Here is a 17,803-nt window from a genome sequence, read left to right as displayed (position 1 = left end):
AAAAAAAGTGCATTACAAAAATTAAATGCAACCGGGAAATTAATAATTAAAGGCCCGACCGGACTACTATTGTTTCAACCGCAGTTGCAGTCAGCTCATCTAGAGCTAGTGTTAGCTGTGGCATACGTCTACTTTTAAGTTAGGAACTAAACCATAAGTCATGACCCTCTTAGTCGGTAAGGCTTTAATAATTTATTAACTAATTTCAAGGCACACCACACACACCAACACCCCCACACACACACACACACACACACACACAAAGTAAGAAAACAATTGTGGAAAGAGAGAAATAAAAGCCAATTGCAATCGAAGAGCAGCGTGAGGCCAGTTGGGCCAATTTCGTTGGTCTATTATTGGGTGGGCTATTACCAAATAGCCGCATAATGCTAAGTGGGCTGTTAACCTTATGGCCATGACGTCACAGCCACATCAGCAGCCACCCACTCACAACGAACATTCCGCTAAATTAGTTCATTTTACATGCAAATGAGCTCATACATTAACTCATCCCAAGGGAAACTTAGCCAGAATGGAGTGAATGGGTGGCAAGATAAATATAAATCCACATTTATGACGTGTACAGAGCCCATTCCTGCTTATCGAACTTTAGCGCAAGTTTATCGACCTTATCGGATTTTTGAATGCTTATCCAGAAATCAAAAGTTGGTCAAAACCAGAGCGGGACTTCCATGCGTAAACGCCTGTGGCCTGTGGCCTGTGGCCTCCCACCGTCGCTTTGTCGTCGCTCTGTTGTGGCCAGCCGCTGATATGGCGACGGCCAGCCCCCAGTCTCGCTGGCGGTCCCGCCTTTCATGCTTGCTAGCTGGCTAGCTGGCGGTGTGCAGTGTTAGTTGTTCCGTGCCAGTCCGTCAGGCGACAACAATGACCACTCCACTAGAGGACGCCGCCAGCGTGACAGCAATTATCGATTTTGGATACACATTGTAGAGAGAGAGAGAGAGAGCTGCAGGTTCAAAGGAAAAGGAAAAGTTCCAGCTCGGGTACCCGCTGGGCACCCACACGGTACAGCCTCTACATGAGCATGTTGGGGTTTGTCTATCTGGTTCTCATCTTGGGCTGGATACTGATCGTGCTCTTTCTCAAGTGCAAAAAGTCCTTGGCCGCACCATTTCGCTTTGGCGAGAACTACACAGATGCCATTGCCGATACGGGTGAGTCCGTGGGGAACACAACGAGAGGGAGCTAGTTGATTATAGCTCCACATTTAGCAGAACGTCGTCCTTCTGTGCATGTGATACAGCTGCAGCATGAGGATGTGGAGAGCCAGGACCACTATATGGACAGCTTTCACAGGAACACGGACAACCTGCAGCGGTACTCGCATCGCTCGCAGCGCTCCACCCTGGAAGAGCGCACCGTTGAACGTGCCTATCCCACAGATGCCGTGATTAATCCGGCCTACATGCACGACGAGGATTATGTGATCAATGGTGAGTAAAGCTGAACGTGTGTGTGTGTGGTGTGTCTTTGTGCAATAATCTTCCTCCTGCTCAGCTCCGCCACCGACGTACGAGGAGGTGATGCGCCAGCCACAGATCTATCCACAGGTGCGCCACAATAATCACAAGATAAGCGATGCTAACATTTAGACTTAGCCAAGGATTGATTTGTACATAACTGGTTGTTTGTCATTGTCCGCTGTGATTTACAGATAGATTTTAGTTGATATTTATTTGAGTTGCACCTAAACGAAACAAAATCAATTCGATTGATTGAACTTAGGTGGCCTGCGCCCATTTGCACTGCGAATGATAACATTAATTACACCACTCATAGTACATAGTTTTACATAGAAAAAATGTATAAATGACTCTACAGAAGTATGATTAATAATTATGATTATGATTAATGATTTATGATTAACGATTAATGGCTATCAACTGTTAATTGTTAGTGGTTAATGGTTAATGGTTAATGATTACAAACAAACAGTCAGTCCAAGTACAGTCAAAGTTGTTGCAGATTGTAATTGTAAATAAATTAAGAAGGGCGAATGGTAAATAATAAAAAAGTGTACAAAAATAAAACGTAAACGTTTCTTTGCTTTCTTCATTTTGGCTAAATTAAGTCGCTAAATTCGATATACACACACGCACACACATGGCTAATGGCTGTACATATTGTTGAAGCATAAACGTAAACGTGTTCGTTCCAACATGGCTCAGAATACACCACTCGGCGTATGCTACACACAGCTATAATGACTCGGTAATCGGGTGGCATTCATGATTTTGGCTATTTACGGGAGCACTTTGTGCACGCTGTGCATTTGGATGAACGCCTCCAGTTGCGTGGGTATCAGACCCTTGAAGTTCAGCCTGTGGGTGGCAATGGTGCGGGCCGCCAAACACTTGAGGCTGGTGTGGGCATTCTGATGGCCGTGCAGTTGGTTGGCCAATGTAGCTACAAAACGGAGCATGTGGTTAGTTGCACTGAAAATAATCTATTGTACCTACCCTGCTTGCAGGCCGTGGCAGCTGTCTGTCCCGCGGCATTCACTGCATCCAAGTGGGCGCCTGCCTCCACGAACAGCTGGAGTATGCGCGCCATCTCGCCCTGTCGGTCCTGCGAGGAATTTACTTTGGACACCAGTATGTGCAGGGGTGTGTTGCGAGCTGTATCGACGGCCACCACAGAGGCACCGCAGTGGACCAAAACCAGGGCAGTGGCATAGCAGGGGAACCTTTAAGCAGCGAGGCAGAGAGATGGTGGCTATAATCATAGTCCACCCATGGAGCTACCCATTTTATGGCTTACCTGCACATCTCATTCGTGTAGAACTCATCCACAGGCATCAATCCATTGACAGCGATGTGCAGCAGAGTCTGGCCGTCGTTGAGACGAGTGTCGTTCTGTATGAACTTGCGCACCAACAGAAACAATTCATGTATGTGCTCCGCGTCAATGTTCTGGTCCTTCTTGCGACGCGCCAGCTGAGTAACAATCTTGATTAAATACAAAGCCGTGATGCAGTTCTGGTTGTTCTGGTCCTGCAGCAGACTGGCACAGGTGTTTGGCTTCGCTTGGCGTATCTTAAACTTGTTGTTCTCAATCTCCTGCTGGCACTTGCTCAGCACGGGCAGCACATGATCGAGGGTGAGGCGATGATTATCGGCACGCAGAATCTGGGCAAACAGTTGGGCAAATCGCAGCAGATCACGATCCACAGAGACCTGCAAATGTATAGATTCCAGTTAAATACTTAATTGAGTCGTGTCTCCGTTCCTACTTACATTGTTTTGCATGCGGAGATCGATGGCATAATTCCAAAGCACTTGGCACTGGTCGAAGCGTCCGTGGTCCGCCATCACAGCACCGCGGTAGACAATGGCCTGGGGCACGTCTGGATTGTTGCGCCCCAGAATACGCTCCCGTATGGCCAGCGACTCCATGTGAATGGAGTGGTGGTTCAGCTTGATGGCGTTCAGCTCGGGCAGGTTCTCGGTCTCGAACCAACTGTCGTAGGCGGGCACTGGGGTCTTAACCTTCTTCCGGATTACACCTCGGGGATCGCTATAACGCAACTGCATGGCACGCAGCAGATAGCTATAGGCGCGATTGATGTCGTATTTGGTCTTGTCATTGGCATAGGTAGCCCCGAGCAGTTCCAATGCTGTGATCTGCTCCTCCAGGCTCATGAGGTCCGGTCGCTGTATGAACGCCTCGACTACATCGTCATTCAGCCGCTCGGCTGCTTGCAGGGCTGGTGTTATGCCGATTTCGTTCTTCTTCAATGTGGCTCCATGATCCAGAAGGACCAGCACCACATCCAGGTTGCTGCTCTCGGCCGCATAGTGCAGAGCAGTGGCTCCGCACAAGGCCTGATCGTTGGGACGCGAACCGTTCAATAGCAACGTTTTGACGACTAGATGGTGCCCCTTGTAGGCGGCAATCATCAATGTATTGTTGTTAAACAGATTTGTGGCATTCACATCAGCTCCGTGCTCTATCAGGAACTCAACAATGTCCAGGCGACCTGAAACGTGATGAAATAATTTATGAATGAGCCACGGACAGTTGGGAAGCTTGCTCATACCTTCATAGCAGGCAGCTCGCAAGGGTGATGATTGCGCCTTGGTGTTATGATTGATCGCCGCTCCTGCCTGGACCAGCATCTTCACAATCTGGAGATGCCCCATGCCAGCAGCCACCCACAGGGCTGTGGCGCCATACACCACCAGGCCATCGAAGATGACATTGCACTCCCGCTCCAGATCCACGTCGTAGTGCGAGAGCAGGGTCTTCACAAACGTTACATTGCCCGACATGGCGGCCATCGTCAGCGGGGTCAGCGATTGTCCATCTGGCTGATCGAAATTCTACAGCGAAGGAAAACCAAAAAGAGACGGCATGAGAATTAGACGGGACAGCTTATGATGTGCGTGCGCAGCCGTTTCACAGTCAAGGTTGGACGAAAATAGTGCGTCGGAAAAGTGTAAAACGAAATGTAAGGTACAATTCTATGGGGCAAAAACCGTGCGGAGCAGAACTCTTGTCACTTGGCCGGAACACGTTGTTGGCTGGTGGTGGGGGGGCAGGGCAGGCTTTCTTTGTTCGCCTTGTGGCACGGTGACTGAAGAAAATTACAAGCCAGAGGCATACGAATGCAGGGAAAACAGCATCCAGGCTGGCCAAAGTCCAAGCACAAGACAATTGCGTATTGGCCTTGCATTTAGAGAGAATTTGGGTCAAGAAACTGATGGCTGCGGGGGACGGCACTCACCGCCGGATACGTTATGTAGCTGGTCACGGGCATGGTGTCGTTAGCTCCACGCCAGAAGCTCGGTCCTGGCCAGGCGGACTCGTACCACCGCTTCCGTGTGCTGTAACAATTTTATAGAGAATGAATCAGTCAAACCCCATGCGATGGAGGACGAAATCTATTACCGATACAGCTCCGCGTTCATGGCCTGGAATCTAAGTTTTAACTGACAGCTGCCGAGGCATAGAATGTCCTGCCAGCCCGGACGAACACCGAAAAATTCGATAAAACTTCGCCAGTGAAACGAGCTCTCGATTCCCAACCCTAAGTTTGCATACGAGAGATATGCGCATAAGGGGAAGTGGCCATGAGCCTTTGGGGGTTGAATCGAAAAGGAGAGAGCCAGCCGCCTGCGCACGAGCCCTCGGCCCAAACAGCTGTTCGAGGAGAGAGGTCCTTGCATTCTATCCAGGGGTTTGTTTACCGCCCGCAGCTGTTTCCCTGCATTCCAGAGAGTCATCGAACATGAGGAAGAGGAAGCCAAGCCGCCGCATTCATTCGATTTCAATCGTACTTCTGACTCCATAAAGATTAGACCCACGGTGCATTATTTATGGGATTTGATTTTGGGTTCGATAAGATTGCGGCGCAGCAGAGCCAAAAGGTGTGCAGCAAATTTGGTTAGTAAACAAATTAATAAACGCACATTTCAGGAAACTGAAAATTATTGAAACTGGCACCAGGCCAAGTTCGTGTCCAGAGAGAGAGAGAGTAGCGCCGCCCCCCCCCCCCCCTTGCACCTAGGCATGAGTAATTGGTCAAAGATGGTTCCTCGAGTGCGCTGTATCCAACAGATATTTGAATGTGACAGTGAGTGTTCAGGCCTTAAATAGAGTTTAGTGTGCGGGAATCGATCATTAAGTTTGCAAATTAACACAATTAATGTTTACTTGTCTTTTTGGCAGGCAGTAAAGTTATAAACTAGTACAGTGAATGTCCGTTAAGCTAGACAGCTGCCATGCCCATTTTCCTTTCTTAATAAAGTTATGTTTATAATTGTGAAATGTTTACAAGAACTTTAGAAACCGAATAGATTTCACGATTCTTTTTACTTTTTTCCTATTTATCGAGTGACTACCGTATATTGGAAAGAGCATATGGATCGCCTCTCATTCCCGTTCTGCATCTCTCTCTCTCTCTCCCACTTTCCCATAAACAATGACAAACCAAGTAAATACCCAACAACCAGCAATGGATCGTATAAAATGCGCTCTATGAGGCACCAGGCAGACCATCGACTTTACATATAAACCGAATTCGTGTACATATAGCAACGATTTTCATTAATGACGCAGTAGTAAATACAGGCAGCGCGCAGCCCGTTTCCATGCCATAACATTGCTGCACTTGCCACACCACGGGGTACTCACTGTATTGACCAGGTACGTCTGCACCGCCTTGCTGTTGGCAGTGTTGAGAGCCTCCACGAACCTCATCATCTGGCTGCTCCGGGCGGCCAGGTAAAGAGTGTTCAGCTGCTGCAGTTTGAACTGTTCCTCATGGGGGAACTTCTCGCGTAGCTCCTCGCTGATTTCCAGCAGCATGCCGTGTGCCATGTTAAAGTACTCAAAGTCAAGTGGATATCCATTGTAGAACGATGTATTCTCCTCCTGAGGCTCTTCCGGATCGACTTCCATTTAAAACCTTCACTATTGTGAATCTATTGTGAACTATTCCTTCCAACCTGAACAACACAGCCAGCAGTGTGACCGCGGACTTATCGATAAAATATACCGCGTGACCATCAGAAATATACCTTTCCAGTTGAGAAATATACCGTAAAAATACCGAGTCCTAAATCACTTTCCACGATCTTATTGTTTAATTTTAGGATTCTCAGCGCTAAAAATTATTGTTTTATCCGATTGATGAAACAATCCTATGATCCCTTCTTATGCGATTCTATATAAAAAGGTTTAAACAAAGAGTACCTGCGCACACTATATCGTTACATTATAATCGTTTATTCATACATTTTGTTTGTTAAAATGATATACACCTTGAGAGATTTAATGTGTTTGACATTTTACAGGTGTTTTCAGCTTGTAGTTTCTTCTCTTTCTTCATTCTTAATTGATTTGATTTTGAGTGTGTTTACAGAAGGGCTTGTGTGAGTGCGTGTTGTTTTTGTGTGTGTGTGTGTGTGTGTACTTAGGCTTTCTAGTGAAATTTTAAACATTGGGCTAGGGATCTGATTCGGTTTGCTTAATTATTTTAGTGTGTCTACGTCGACCTGCCCAATGCAAAATATTAATCGAGGCGTTTACTGGGATCATATTTTTCCATTTTTCCAGTACAGTTCTATATCGAATATTTTGGAAAACTATGCCTAAACGCACCGATTTTTACGTAATTACGTGCTCCAATGTGTCGATAATTGATTAGGTGTGTGTTAGCGTGGGCACAGCACAGTGTACATAGATTGGGGCCGAGCGCACATCCAAGTTACAATAATAGTTTTAAAACGTCTCGATTAAGCACTTCTCGACAGCCAACTCCGGCCGCGAGTGTTTTTGTACAACATTCAATTCGTAGTCTTCACGGGACCACTCGTTCACATGTGTAGATTTGCGTTGTGGTTTGTGTTTACACTAAAATTTTGGACATTGTTTCTAATCTGTGTGTTTGGGGCGCCTTGAAAGGGGAAAAGTTCGCAGTGTCAATATATTTTTCTCCATACTTCGTTCTTCGTTTCCATGGGGGGTTTCAGTGTCTTGATTCTTTAAGTGGCTGTAAATTTGATATATTTGTAAGAATCCAACATCAACAGAGGCAGCTGCTACTGAAAGATCACGTTTCGATTCCATTCTCTTTCTTTTTGTATATGTTTATGTACAAATTCAATAATATATTACAAGCATAGGCAAAAAATTCATAAAATTAATCAACAATCTATAATACATACCCACACACCGAGAAGGTATTCTCGGCTTGGGCTAGCTCTGCTAATGTTCTACCAAAGCACTACTAACTAGCTAGCAAAGCAAAGCAAAATATGCAACAATATAAAAAGATAAACTTAATTACATGCACTATAACCCCTTTCTCCATGGATCTTTAGTTGGTGGCCACAGGCGTTGGCAGTGCCATTGGCGGCGGTGTGGCCATAGCGTTGTCCACAGCCACAGATTTCGGGGCCGGCTTGTTCAATTCAGTCTTTGACGAGCGTGTCTCGGTCTTCTTGGGTCCCTTGGCATTGCCAAAGCTGTTGTTGCGAGTGTTGTTGCGTTTGCGGTGAGAACGGCCGCCCGACTTACCGGGGGATGGCGACTTGGTGGTAGAGTCCGGCATTGAGGATTGACGCTGGGACTTGTCGCCACCAGCTCCGAATTCGTTACTGGTAGAGCGGGAGATCATGGCTCCATGCTTCGACGATGCTGCACCGTTGACGCGAACGCGACGGCGAGAGCTATTGGGCTTGATGCTCGGCTTGATGGCAGCCTTGCTTGGATCGTAGAAGCTGTCCAGAAGGTCCAACAGCTCAGTCTTCTCCTCGTCCTTCAGGGTGTCAATCGCTGCCAGAGCCAGGTCCAAGCCTTCCTTGCCCTTCTCAGTCCAAATGTCATTAAGAGAATCCAGAGTGAAGCCATTTTCGGCCAGCACAATGCGGAACTTCACGGCACGAACACGATGGTACAGTGTGTTGCGGAAATAGTTCAAGAAGAGTGGACGGAATGAATTCTGGCGTCCCAGGTTCTCGTTCTGGGTTTCCAGCTCCTTGACGTCCGTGCTGACAAGCTGGGCAAATGGTTTCACAGCGTTGAACAGGTTAATCACCGCCTCCGACGACTCTGGCTCGGATTTGCGTTCCGAGTTGGTCAACTGCAAAGCCACGTTGTAGACCATCTTGGCGCGCACATTAGCGCTCCCCTCAAAACCGTCCTGCTGCTCGTGATTTATGCCATTCTTGGAGCCCTTGTCGTTGATGCTGACGTTCTGCTTGATATTCTCGGGTTCATTCTCCTTGTCGGAAATGTCATCCTTGGGCTTGGACAAGAGCATCGAAAGCTTGCGTAGACCACACTTCTTGATATTAGTATCGCCCATGGAGGCCTTGGCAATATTGAAAATGTTGGCAAAAGACTTGACCGTCCGATTGAATCTATCAATCAATCCGTACTTCTTGAGCGCCTCCAATATCATGTAGGGTATAAATTTGCGCTCCTCGTGATATAACAAAACGATGCCATCTGTGTTGGCCTGTTTGGCGGCCAGCATCTCCAGCCATGTGAGGAAGTCCATGAGAGCAGCGACCTCCGATTTTGATTTGATAATCTGTGAAAAATATGTTCAGGTTAGGAATGGATGAAACGGGAGTGCAGTATATGTATGTATGTATGTATGTATGTATGTATGTATGCATGTGTATTTGCATATGTATGTACCTTGAAGGTCTGCATGGACTTCAACATGCGATAAAAACCGATCGAAATAACACGAATTTGATGACGCTGACGAGCGGCAGGGTTCAGATTCATATACGGCATGATATACTGCTGGAAGTTGTCCTTTGGAGTGTAGGCAGCCAACTGGACAATCTGCGAGAATGGGGCACAGAGAAGACGGAGAGAAAAGTTTGGTTATGTCCGAAGCAGAGGGTCATCGACCCTACCGGCAAAATACGAACCTCATCAATCAGACGACGTCCAGTGGTGTCTATGTCAACGCCAACCAGGATGTAGTTCCCGGCCGGCAGCTCCTCCTTCATATCCACGCCCTCATCGGCAGCGGCAACGGTAACAAATTCTTCAGCAATTTCGGCAACCATTTTGAAAAATCTGAGATGCACCAGGAGATACGGAAAAAAATTAGCCTACTGTTTCACACAACCGAAAATTTTATTCGTCGAAAAAAAAAAAGTAAATCGCGAACCGTTTGTGCAGAGCTTTGGCTTTGGAATGTCGCGATTGCAGCCAGCTGCAGGCACCTACACCGCGGAATGAGAATGGAAAGCTACGGTTTCTTTCCAGCCTTTTTCACTTCCAGCGCCATCTTGGTTTTTTTTCACTGCCTTCACACGCACTTTATCACTTTACTTTAATCCCTATTTTCCTTGGCTAACCTTTTTTTTCGATTCCGCTTCGCGTTTGGTTTCGACCGGTTCTTTCGCGTTTTACGAACTTTTTCCTTTTTTTTTTACAAAAGGCAAAAGCAAAATTGCTTTTTTTCCGACGAGCTCTCACAAAAAAGAAACAATCCGCACGACAAACTAAAACGTAATGAATTTTTGTATGAACTTTTCCGGCAGGTCAAAATTTGACGAGTTTGTTCGAAATCAAGGCCTGCTTTATGACTGATTTATTGTTAAGTACAATGGCACAGATTCGGGCGAACAGTGGGGTACGTAGAAGTGACTTAAAAACAAAACAGGCGCCACTAAGCTGAATGCGCCGGCAAAGAAGAACGCAAAGACAAGTCATAGAGTTGCCAAACCACCGCAGAGAGCTGGTAATAAATAATTTGCACAGATAATGGGAAAAATATTATATCATATAGTACATTCTATTAATTATATATAATTTATTTTGGAAATAAAAGTTCGCCCCGCTCTTTTTGGATATGCTTATCGTCTATCGGCAATTCGTGTTTATTCGCGAGAGCGCTGCCACACTGTTAAAAAAAGAACGTGGTCATGTGCAGCCCTGGATTTTACACAAACAAAAATCAGCTGTTGCAGTGACAATTAAAAAAAATATTAAACAAAAAGCGGGGAAAATAGCGTGCTAAACCAAACATAAATCGCAACTATGCTGTACTGAGTGCAAACACACACCCACACACTTAGCACTCGCATACAGTGGCAGCCGCCGTGATTCGTAATAGATAAAAGCATTTGTGGCCGATAAGAGAGCTGCTGCCCATTGAGGTGCCAAAGAGCAACACCACACGGCGTTCAAATATGCTGTCTTACATCAAGCGCAAGCTCTCCGAATCCGACGGCGGTACTAGCGTCGTACCCGTGACGTCGTCGTGTGACGGAGGCGTCAGCAGCAGCAGCAATAGCAGCAGCAGCAGCAACAGCGTCGGCGGCGGCGGCCGCCCACCAGCGTACGATTTAGTGCGCAAAACGAGTCAGATGTCGATGGATAATGAAGCGATTGCCTACGGCGAGGACGCACTGCTGCAAGAGCTTGGCTACCGCAACGCCACAGACCTGCAAGAGACCATCTACGGTGCGGAAAATTAACCATTTCTTCTCCCTTCCCCTCCCCGCAGAATTATGTAATTTCATTTTGTCTTTTGCTGCTTACAGACTTGTTGCGCGGCATACGTGATCCGGAGAAGCCCTGCACTCTGGAGGATCTGAATGTGATCTACGAGGACGGCATCTTCGTCCTGCCCCCCACACGCTCGAATGTCTCCGTTGTAGGTTACGCACGCCCCGCATTCAGCTCGAGGTTGATTTAATCGCCGATTTGCTTGATTTTACGCTAGGTACGCATCGAGTTCAACCCAACGGTGCCGCACTGCTCCCTGGCCACGCTGATAGGCCTCTGCATACGCGTGAAGGTGGAACGTGGTCTGCCGCACAACATCAAGCTGGACATTTACATCAAGAAAGGAGCTCATCAAACGGAAGACGAAAGTGAGTTTTGTCCCTCAGCTCAGATGCGTTTGCAGATTCCCACTAATTTGTATTCCTTTGCACAGTCAACAAGCAAATCAATGACAAGGAGCGCATTGCAGCGGCCATGGAGAATCCCAATTTGCGCGAACTCGTCGAGAACTGCATCAAGGATGAGGAGTAGCTCGACGCGTGCGACCCACTTTGTATATAACCATTAGAGTTTCGAGTTTAGCATTAAGTCTAGCAATAAGCTGCCTCTTGGACTGTGTGCGTAGCATTAAAGCCCCAATGGATCTGTTAATCATGGATCGTAGAGCCGATCGGCCCGAACCCCATACCGTATCTGTTCTCTCCATGGTTTACCGATAAGCGCGGCCAGTACACAATTCCATTTCCATTCGATGCTTCCCCTATCGCTCATTGTTTACGTTCTGTGTGTAGCCGGAACGATATCACCGACCGAAGAAGACCGTGTGCACACCGCTGTCATGGCGCCGACGCTGACTAGTGAATGAAATCATATAGCGGGCGAAAGGCCCGCCATTGTTGGGCGTGACAGGCGTAATATTATCAGCTGCAGCACTCAAATTTGTAACAAAAGCAGGGGGCATTCACCTGCGGCTGACACACATTTGAAACACTCGCCCCGCCTCTGCCCCTGGAGCGGTTTGTGGCTGCTTCTGCTCCAATTTGCATTTGCCGGATTTCCATTTGTTAAATTGCGCCTTTCGGCTGCCATGCCCCATCGCCCCACCCCTGGGCAGCAATAAATATCTAGCAATATCAATTAGATGCTTGCTCCCGCTCGCAAAAGCCTTTAAACTAATTTTCAAAGACTTGGCAAAAAACAAACCGTGCAGCAATTAAAACCATCTGCCGCTGCAAACTTCTTGCCACGACTCCAGGCCCAGCCAATGTGTCGTGTAGAGCAGGGCAGGGCAGGGCAGGGCTTGTGTCCTTCCTGGCGCCTCGAAGAGAGTACAAGAAATGCAATAAAAATGAATACGCAGACAAAAGCATATTGCGAATATTACGCTAATTGGCGCCTGCAATCAGAGCGGACCACGACCTAGACACGTTGCGAAAAGCGCTCGTTCTCAGCGGTCTCCCATTGCCTTTGCTTTCTGTACAGAAAATCGTGCCTTCTGGCCGCTTTTATTGTCAGAGAAAGGTCGCGTCTCTCCCATCACGTTAAATGTTCATTAGTCGCGAGTGGGAGGGCTGTCTTGAAGACGTTTATATGGGGGGCAGGATTCAATCTTCGGGTCTCTGCAGTCTGCTGGGTAGAGTCTCTTGGCCCACACGGCTACGAATGAATTATGTGGCAGAAAAATGCATAATTTATTTGCTTAATGCATATGCATTTAAGCCGGGCCAACAACTGCAGCGATTCCCCAGAGAACCAGGAACGAGGAACCAGGCTGCAGACCGGCAATTGTCATTTGTACAGCGGTCAAAGTGACCCACTTACCCGTACTGCAGCAGCCTCTGTGTCAACGCCAGCACCAACAACGCCTCAACCAGCTTAAGTACATAAGTAGGCAAATGCAATGAGTCGAGGGCCCAGCACCAGCACCAGCACCAGCACCAGCACCAACTCCTGCCACAGCCACAGAAGGTGGCTGGCCACCGCCTGAAGACGAGGTCCAGATTGCGGCCACTGAGATTTCCTTCCGATATGCAATGCTGTTAAATTGTATGCCATTATTATGATTGCCACCATGATGTGCCTGTGTGCCTGTGCCACACAACGGCTCGAAGCAGCAGCAAGCAGAAGCAGACGAGAGCTGACCGGAACGGAGTGGTATGGTGTGGTGTGGAGCCAAGTCCGGCACAGGATGCAGCAGCCACGACATGTGGAGTTGCATTCACGCATTGTACGACTGCTTCGGATTTCCCCCCACCCATCTGACATGTATTTCATTATGTTCCCTGGGCCTTGCTGTGTCTGTCCTCCTGCCGCGTTGTTTCTCCAGTTGCACTCAGCCAAAGTGGGGGCATGAACAGTTCAGAGTTGCAAATGGAACTGAAAGGAACCAGAACATTTTCCAGGCCATTGAAAGTGTACAGCGAAATGTGCAGACAAACTTTAGCCTTTTAGCGTTAATATTTCCATCTATAAGATACAAAGTAACTAAATTTGTATATTATTTATTAGCTTCGGGTATCGGATGAGTCGAAACGATTGGAATTGGTAAGTCATTTTTTTGCCTTCACAGTTGGTTTGCTGCTCGTGTTGCGACAAGGCAATTGTTGTAATTGTTCTTGCCACAGGAGCCAGGGCCCTTTGAAACCGGAAGTAACACTCAATGGCGAAATGCCGTCTGGGTGGCTGCTTGGTTGGTTGGTTGGCTGGTTGGCTGGGAAGTGTGACCGACTGCCCGACTGGCTTACACGGCGTATGCGCATTATGCAAAGTCCCTGCCAGAGGCAGCCGCAGGAAGAGCTGTGGAAGAGCAGAAGCCGTCAGCACTGCGGACTTGGCCATTCAGCAGATGACAACTTACGCATCAGCAGCCACACAGAGTCAGAGGAGACTCTGAACGAAGGAAGGGAGGGACAACAGAGTGTTCCTGTGGCCAAGTGGGGTGTGGGCAATCCTTCCCCCCCCCCCCCCCCCCCGTCTGATCCCAGGGCCTGGCTTTTGTTGTTTGCACTGCCATTAATTTCTGCTGCACTCCGGCCTGCCATTTATTTCGTACGGAAAATGTGCCCACGTTATGAGTTCTTTCCCGGGTTCCTGCTCGGTTCGGGGCAGGAGAGGCAGGCTCAGCGCCTGCCAAGCGGAAGTGGTCGCGTGCGTTGCATCCTGTCGGCAATTATGCTGCAGGGGCAACAACAATTACAGTTACATCTGTTACCGTTCCCGTTCCAAGCTCCAGTTCCAGCAACAGCTCCTCCCTCTGCCCCTCCTCCTGTGCCATGTCCTCGCTGTAAGCCTTTTTAATTGCTTGTCTCTTTTTAATTTTCAGCTCTTTTGTTATGCCTCCTGCAGTTTCTCCCCAGTCCACCTGGCCCCTTAATACATATACAATAAGACAAGTAAATACATATATACATATGTATATAAATAGCATATGCATTCGTCTGTGAGTCCTTTTATAATCTCTGCCCTGCCTTGGCCTGCCGTCGCCTTAAGTTGACATTTTGCACCCATTTGCCGGTCCGGCCGGACAAGAGTTCGCCGCTCTCAGGTCCGCATGGGGGCAGAGCTCAAGTGGCTTTCTTGCTGGCCCACTTGCCGCCTCCACTTGCTGGCCATTTGCTGCAGCTAACGAACTAATGTCGAATGCACATCAAGTGCCATTGGAGCTTCCGGCGGCCGGCTCATTGACCAGAAGACGCTTCCAACTGCAATTAACAAAGGTACGTCCCACGTACCTCTCCGCCTTTACGGAGACACAATTGTCCGTTGGACATGCAATCCGGAATAGGAATCGGAATCGGAATCGGAATGGGAATGACATTCGTTGGCAGCTAAAACGTGTGCAATCAGAGCATAATTGTTGGGGACTACTCGTAGCTGGCTGTCCGCCCGCTTGGAGCTTTAAGGAAAAAGTGGCGGAGCAATCGAGGCACTCGATAATCGATTAAGCTATAAGCGTTTAAGATGTTTAACTCGTTTATAAATAAACGAAGGCTGTTCCCTGCGGACAACAGGACAAATTGTTTATTATTCATTTCAGTAATTTCCTTTGTTTATCTACTTGATTTGTAGTGGCTAGTGTAGTTTGCCGTTCGTTCTCTTTTGTAGTGACCAGACGTGTTTTTGTTTTGCGCTCCGTATTTTCCTTTATATTTTGAATAAACACCGGGTTTTATTTCGAAATAATTCTTCTATAATTATTTAATAGCTTGCCGCTTCTCTTAACTATCTTAATACGCGAGTGCATGCCTATTACTTTGTTTAAAATTAAAATCGTATTAATTTGTGCGTCGGTTAGTTGTGTGTTTGTGCTTTTTCTTGTTGTAAGTACGCCCTCACTATTAACCGCTCTCTCTTGTAGTTGCGCTTCTGTCTTTCACTCTATAGCTCGAGTAACTGTTCTCCCTCTCTCGCTCTCAATACTTTCTGTGCAGTGGCGTGCGCTCACTGTTTTAGCTGCCGCTGCGCTTGTTCTTCTCTCCTATCTGCGCTCATCTGTTTTCGATCCCGCTTTAAACTTTTCTTTAAGCAATTGGTCGGCACACTGGTCCCATTGCTATTTGTTTTGTGAAAATAATTTTTATTTATTTTATTTATTTTATTTATTTATATATTCAAAATAAATAATAAAATAATGGAATACTTGGTTGTGTGCTCCGCTAAGGCTTGCAAAAAGCAGATCACCCACGACCAGCCGATCATCCCTTGCTGGCTCTGCGATAACGTAGTGCACGCAAAATGTATTGGGTTCTCAGGCCTCGTGGGTGACGCAATTTCGAAGCGTAATGGTCTGCATTACAGTTGCGAGGCATGTCGGTCTATCGAGAATGACATGGTCACGTTTATGAGGCAGACGCGAAAGGGCTTTAAGGAGCTGACCGTGGGCTTTAAAAAGCAGTACGATCGGCTTCTAGCCATGGAATCTCAATTCAGCAGTTTTAAAGTGCTGAATGAGTCTCCTAGGCGCAAAAAAGTCACTCCTCGTGATCTGCAAGTGCCTGTCCCTCGACCGCTCGCTGCTGATCAACTGTCTCCGTCCACTCCGATAGTGCAGCAGCTAATTTCGTTCGCTACTCCAAGGGCAACGACAACTGCTGGTGATCAAGTTTCGGCTTCCGAATCGATCATCTCGGAGAACATGCAGCCAGTTAGTACTGTAGCGTCCGTGTCTGTCGAGTCCGTTCCAAAGCCCATCCCATCTATTTCGATCCCACCAGTTATTAAACGTCCCGGACCACCGGATATTGCCGTCACAGGTACCAGATCTGTGGTGCCAAAACCTCTGGTGGGAGTCCCACCAAAGCGGCAAGTTTTTGTCTCTCGGCTTGCCCCTGACCTCACATCTAATGATGTAACTGCTTTTATACAAAGCAAAATAAAAGCCGTTGGTTTAAAGGTGGAGAAGTTTAATTTCTCATATGCCAGGGAGATATCCTCTTTCAAGATTAGCGTGTCTCCAACTCATTTCGGGACCATTTGCTCTTCCAAATTTTGGCCAGAGCACCTGGTTGTGAAAGAGTTTAAGGCTAAGAAGAAAAATAGGCCCCCCATAACTCTTCCTAGTAGTGAGGCCAGTGGTCCTTCCTCCTCTGCTCCATTCCCCTCTTCCCACTGCAATTCCTTGCAGTCAAAAAACTAACATCCCTCTTTGTAGCCTATCAAAATGCTCGCGGCTTACGTAGTAAGCTGAGCACTCTTTTTATGGATAGTTTCACATTTTCATCNGAAGGAATCCTTTATAATTCCTCTCCATAAGAAAGGTAGCAAGTCTGACGCTAAAAACTATAGAGGTATATCTAAGTTATCCGCTATTCCTAAAATGTTCGAGAAACTTTTAACTCCGCACTTGCAGCATCTCTGCAAATCACTTATATCTCCAGCTCAGCACGGATTTATACGGCGACGATCAACAACCACTAATCTTTTAGAGTTCACCTCCTTTGTAATTAAAGGCTTCCAAAGTAACTTGCAGACGGATGTTATTTACACTGACTTCAGTAAGGCATTCGATTCCGTAAACCATTCTCTTCTTGCACAAAAGCTCAACCTTCTAGGGTTTCCGCCCAATCTGTTGAGATGGATTTCTAGCTACCTGTGTTATAGGTCTCAAAGGGTCCTTTTCAAAAACTCCGTATCTTTACCTGTTATGGTTACTTCTGGAGTACCACAGGGTAGCCATTTAGGCCCCTTACTTTTCACACTCTTTATTAATGACCTGCCTTCTGTATTAACAAATTCTCGAGTACTTATGTATGCGGATGATGTTAAGCTCTGTGTCCAGTATAAGGACATTTCATTTCACTCTCGTTTGCAATCTGATCTCAATAGCTTTCAGTCATGGTGCTGTGCAAATATGTTACAACTTAATGCCTCGAAGTGCAATGTTATGACTTTTTGTCGCTCCAGCCCCTTCCTGGCTCCTTACACCCTCTGCGGTAGTTCTCTTGAGAGAATTACATTGGTTGATGATCTAGGTGTTAAACTAGACCCAAAGTTAAAGTTTTCTGAACACATTTCTACCATGGTAAATAAAGCCATGGGTGTGCTTGGGTTTATAAAGAGGTGGTCAAAGGAATTTGAGGACCCCTATATAACGAAGACTCTCTATATCTCGCTTGTTCGTCCGATTTTAGAATACGGCTCATGTGTATGGTGCCCTCAGTACAACATACATCAGGACCGTATTGAATCAGTACAGAAAAACTTTTTATTATTTGCCCTACGGGGCCTCAACTGGGATGCAACTGTGAGACTGCCATCCTACCGTAGTAGACTTCTCTTAATAAATCTTCCATCCTTAGTT

At 47.0% G+C, this 17,803-nt stretch overlaps 4 protein-coding genes across 5 annotated transcripts; 2 read left to right on the top strand and 2 right to left on the bottom strand.

The window, feature by feature from the left end:
* Positions 1–620: 620 nt before the first annotated feature.
* On the top strand, positions 621–1,645 carry LOC117585460. The gene is made up of 3 exons (XM_034274953.1): positions 621–1,175; positions 1,236–1,454; positions 1,519–1,645. Exons 1-3 carry the CDS (start codon positions 1,040–1,042, stop codon positions 1,611–1,613), a joined length of 450 nt encoding a protein of 149 aa, XP_034130844.1. The 5' UTR covers positions 621–1,039; the 3' UTR covers positions 1,614–1,645.
* Positions 1,646–1,970: 325 nt separating this feature from the next.
* Positions 1,971–6,481, bottom strand: LOC117585449 (protein fem-1 homolog B). Of its 2 annotated transcripts, XM_034274931.1 has the most exons (7): positions 4,912–5,016; positions 4,748–4,847; positions 4,061–4,343; positions 3,258–4,000; positions 2,782–3,197; positions 2,481–2,707; positions 1,971–2,427 (listed from the first exon to the last, which is right to left on the bottom strand). In XM_034274931.1, exons 1-7 carry the CDS (start codon positions 4,929–4,931, stop codon positions 2,264–2,266), a joined length of 1,953 nt encoding a protein of 650 aa, XP_034130822.1. In that variant the 5' UTR covers positions 4,932–5,016; the 3' UTR covers positions 1,971–2,263. The 2 variants fall into 2 exon arrangements, with proteins under 2 accessions (XP_034130822.1, XP_034130831.1); XM_034274940.1 differs by lacking the exons at positions 4,748–4,847; positions 4,912–5,016 and adding an exon at positions 6,157–6,481 and having other exon boundaries at positions 2,264–2,427.
* Positions 6,482–6,928: 447 nt separating this feature from the next.
* Positions 6,929–10,011, bottom strand: LOC117587273 (maternal protein exuperantia-1). Its single transcript, XM_034277857.1, has 5 exons — positions 9,849–10,011; positions 9,414–9,564; positions 9,172–9,324; positions 7,814–9,061; positions 6,929–7,516 (listed from the first exon to the last, which is right to left on the bottom strand). Exons 2-4 carry the CDS (start codon positions 9,552–9,554, stop codon positions 7,844–7,846), a joined length of 1,512 nt encoding a protein of 503 aa, XP_034133748.1. The 5' UTR covers positions 9,555–9,564; positions 9,849–10,011; the 3' UTR covers positions 6,929–7,516; positions 7,814–7,843.
* Positions 10,012–10,466: 455 nt separating this feature from the next.
* LOC117591482 (MIP18 family protein galla-1) lies at positions 10,467–11,655 on the top strand. The gene is made up of 4 exons (XM_034284771.1): positions 10,467–10,959; positions 11,040–11,152; positions 11,222–11,372; positions 11,438–11,655. The coding sequence occupies exons 1-4, from the start codon at positions 10,686–10,688 to the stop codon at positions 11,533–11,535; spliced, it is 636 nt and encodes a 211-aa protein (XP_034140662.1). The 5' UTR covers positions 10,467–10,685; the 3' UTR covers positions 11,536–11,655.
* Positions 11,656–17,803: the final 6,148 nt, after the last annotated feature.

This window comes from Drosophila guanche, unplaced genomic scaffold, assembly GCF_900245975.1.
Source record: "Drosophila guanche unplaced genomic scaffold, DGUA_6, whole genome shotgun sequence".
NCBI lineage: Eukaryota > Metazoa > Arthropoda > Insecta > Diptera > Drosophilidae > Drosophila > Drosophila guanche.
Note: the sequence above shows the minus strand (reverse complement) of the source record. Positions and strands in the feature narration are given on the sequence as shown.

What these genes read in the sequence shown, in the direction of transcription:
- LOC117585460 (XM_034274953.1), top strand. Translation starts at nt 1,040, where the DNA reads ATGAGCATGTTGGGGTTTGTCTATCTGGTTCTCATCTTGGGCTGGATA. An exon ending in AGATGCCATTGCCGATACGG is followed by an intron (nt 1,176 to 1,235) that starts GTGAGTCCGTGG and finishes CACATTTAGCAG; the next exon opens with AACGTCGTCCTTCTGTGCAT. An exon ending in CGAGGATTATGTGATCAATG is followed by an intron (nt 1,455 to 1,518) that starts GTGAGTAAAGCT and finishes CCTCCTGCTCAG; the next exon opens with CTCCGCCACCGACGTACGAG.
- LOC117585449 (XM_034274940.1), bottom strand. Translation starts at nt 6,423, where the DNA reads ATGGAAGTCGATCCGGAAGAGCCTCAGGAGGAGAATACATCGTTCTAC. An exon ending in AGACGTACCTGGTCAATACA is followed by an intron (nt 4,344 to 6,156) that starts GTGAGTACCCCG and finishes CCTTCGCTGTAG; the next exon opens with AATTTCGATCAGCCAGATGG. An exon ending in GCGAGCTGCCTGCTATGAAG is followed by an intron (nt 4,001 to 4,060) that starts GTATGAGCAAGC and finishes ATCACGTTTCAG; the next exon opens with GTCGCCTGGACATTGTTGAG.
- LOC117587273 (XM_034277857.1), bottom strand. Translation starts at nt 9,554, where the DNA reads ATGGTTGCCGAAATTGCTGAAGAATTTGTTACCGTTGCCGCTGCCGAT. An exon ending in GACGTCGTCTGATTGATGAG is followed by an intron (nt 9,325 to 9,413) that starts GTTCGTATTTTG and finishes CCATTCTCGCAG; the next exon opens with ATTGTCCAGTTGGCTGCCTA. An exon ending in AGTCCATGCAGACCTTCAAG is followed by an intron (nt 9,062 to 9,171) that starts GTACATACATAT and finishes TATTTTTCACAG; the next exon opens with ATTATCAAATCAAAATCGGA.
- LOC117591482 (XM_034284771.1), top strand. Translation starts at nt 10,686, where the DNA reads ATGCTGTCTTACATCAAGCGCAAGCTCTCCGAATCCGACGGCGGTACT. An exon ending in CCTGCAAGAGACCATCTACG is followed by an intron (nt 10,960 to 11,039) that starts GTGCGGAAAATT and finishes TGCTGCTTACAG; the next exon opens with ACTTGTTGCGCGGCATACGT. An exon ending in CACGCTCGAATGTCTCCGTT is followed by an intron (nt 11,153 to 11,221) that starts GTAGGTTACGCA and finishes ATTTTACGCTAG; the next exon opens with GTACGCATCGAGTTCAACCC.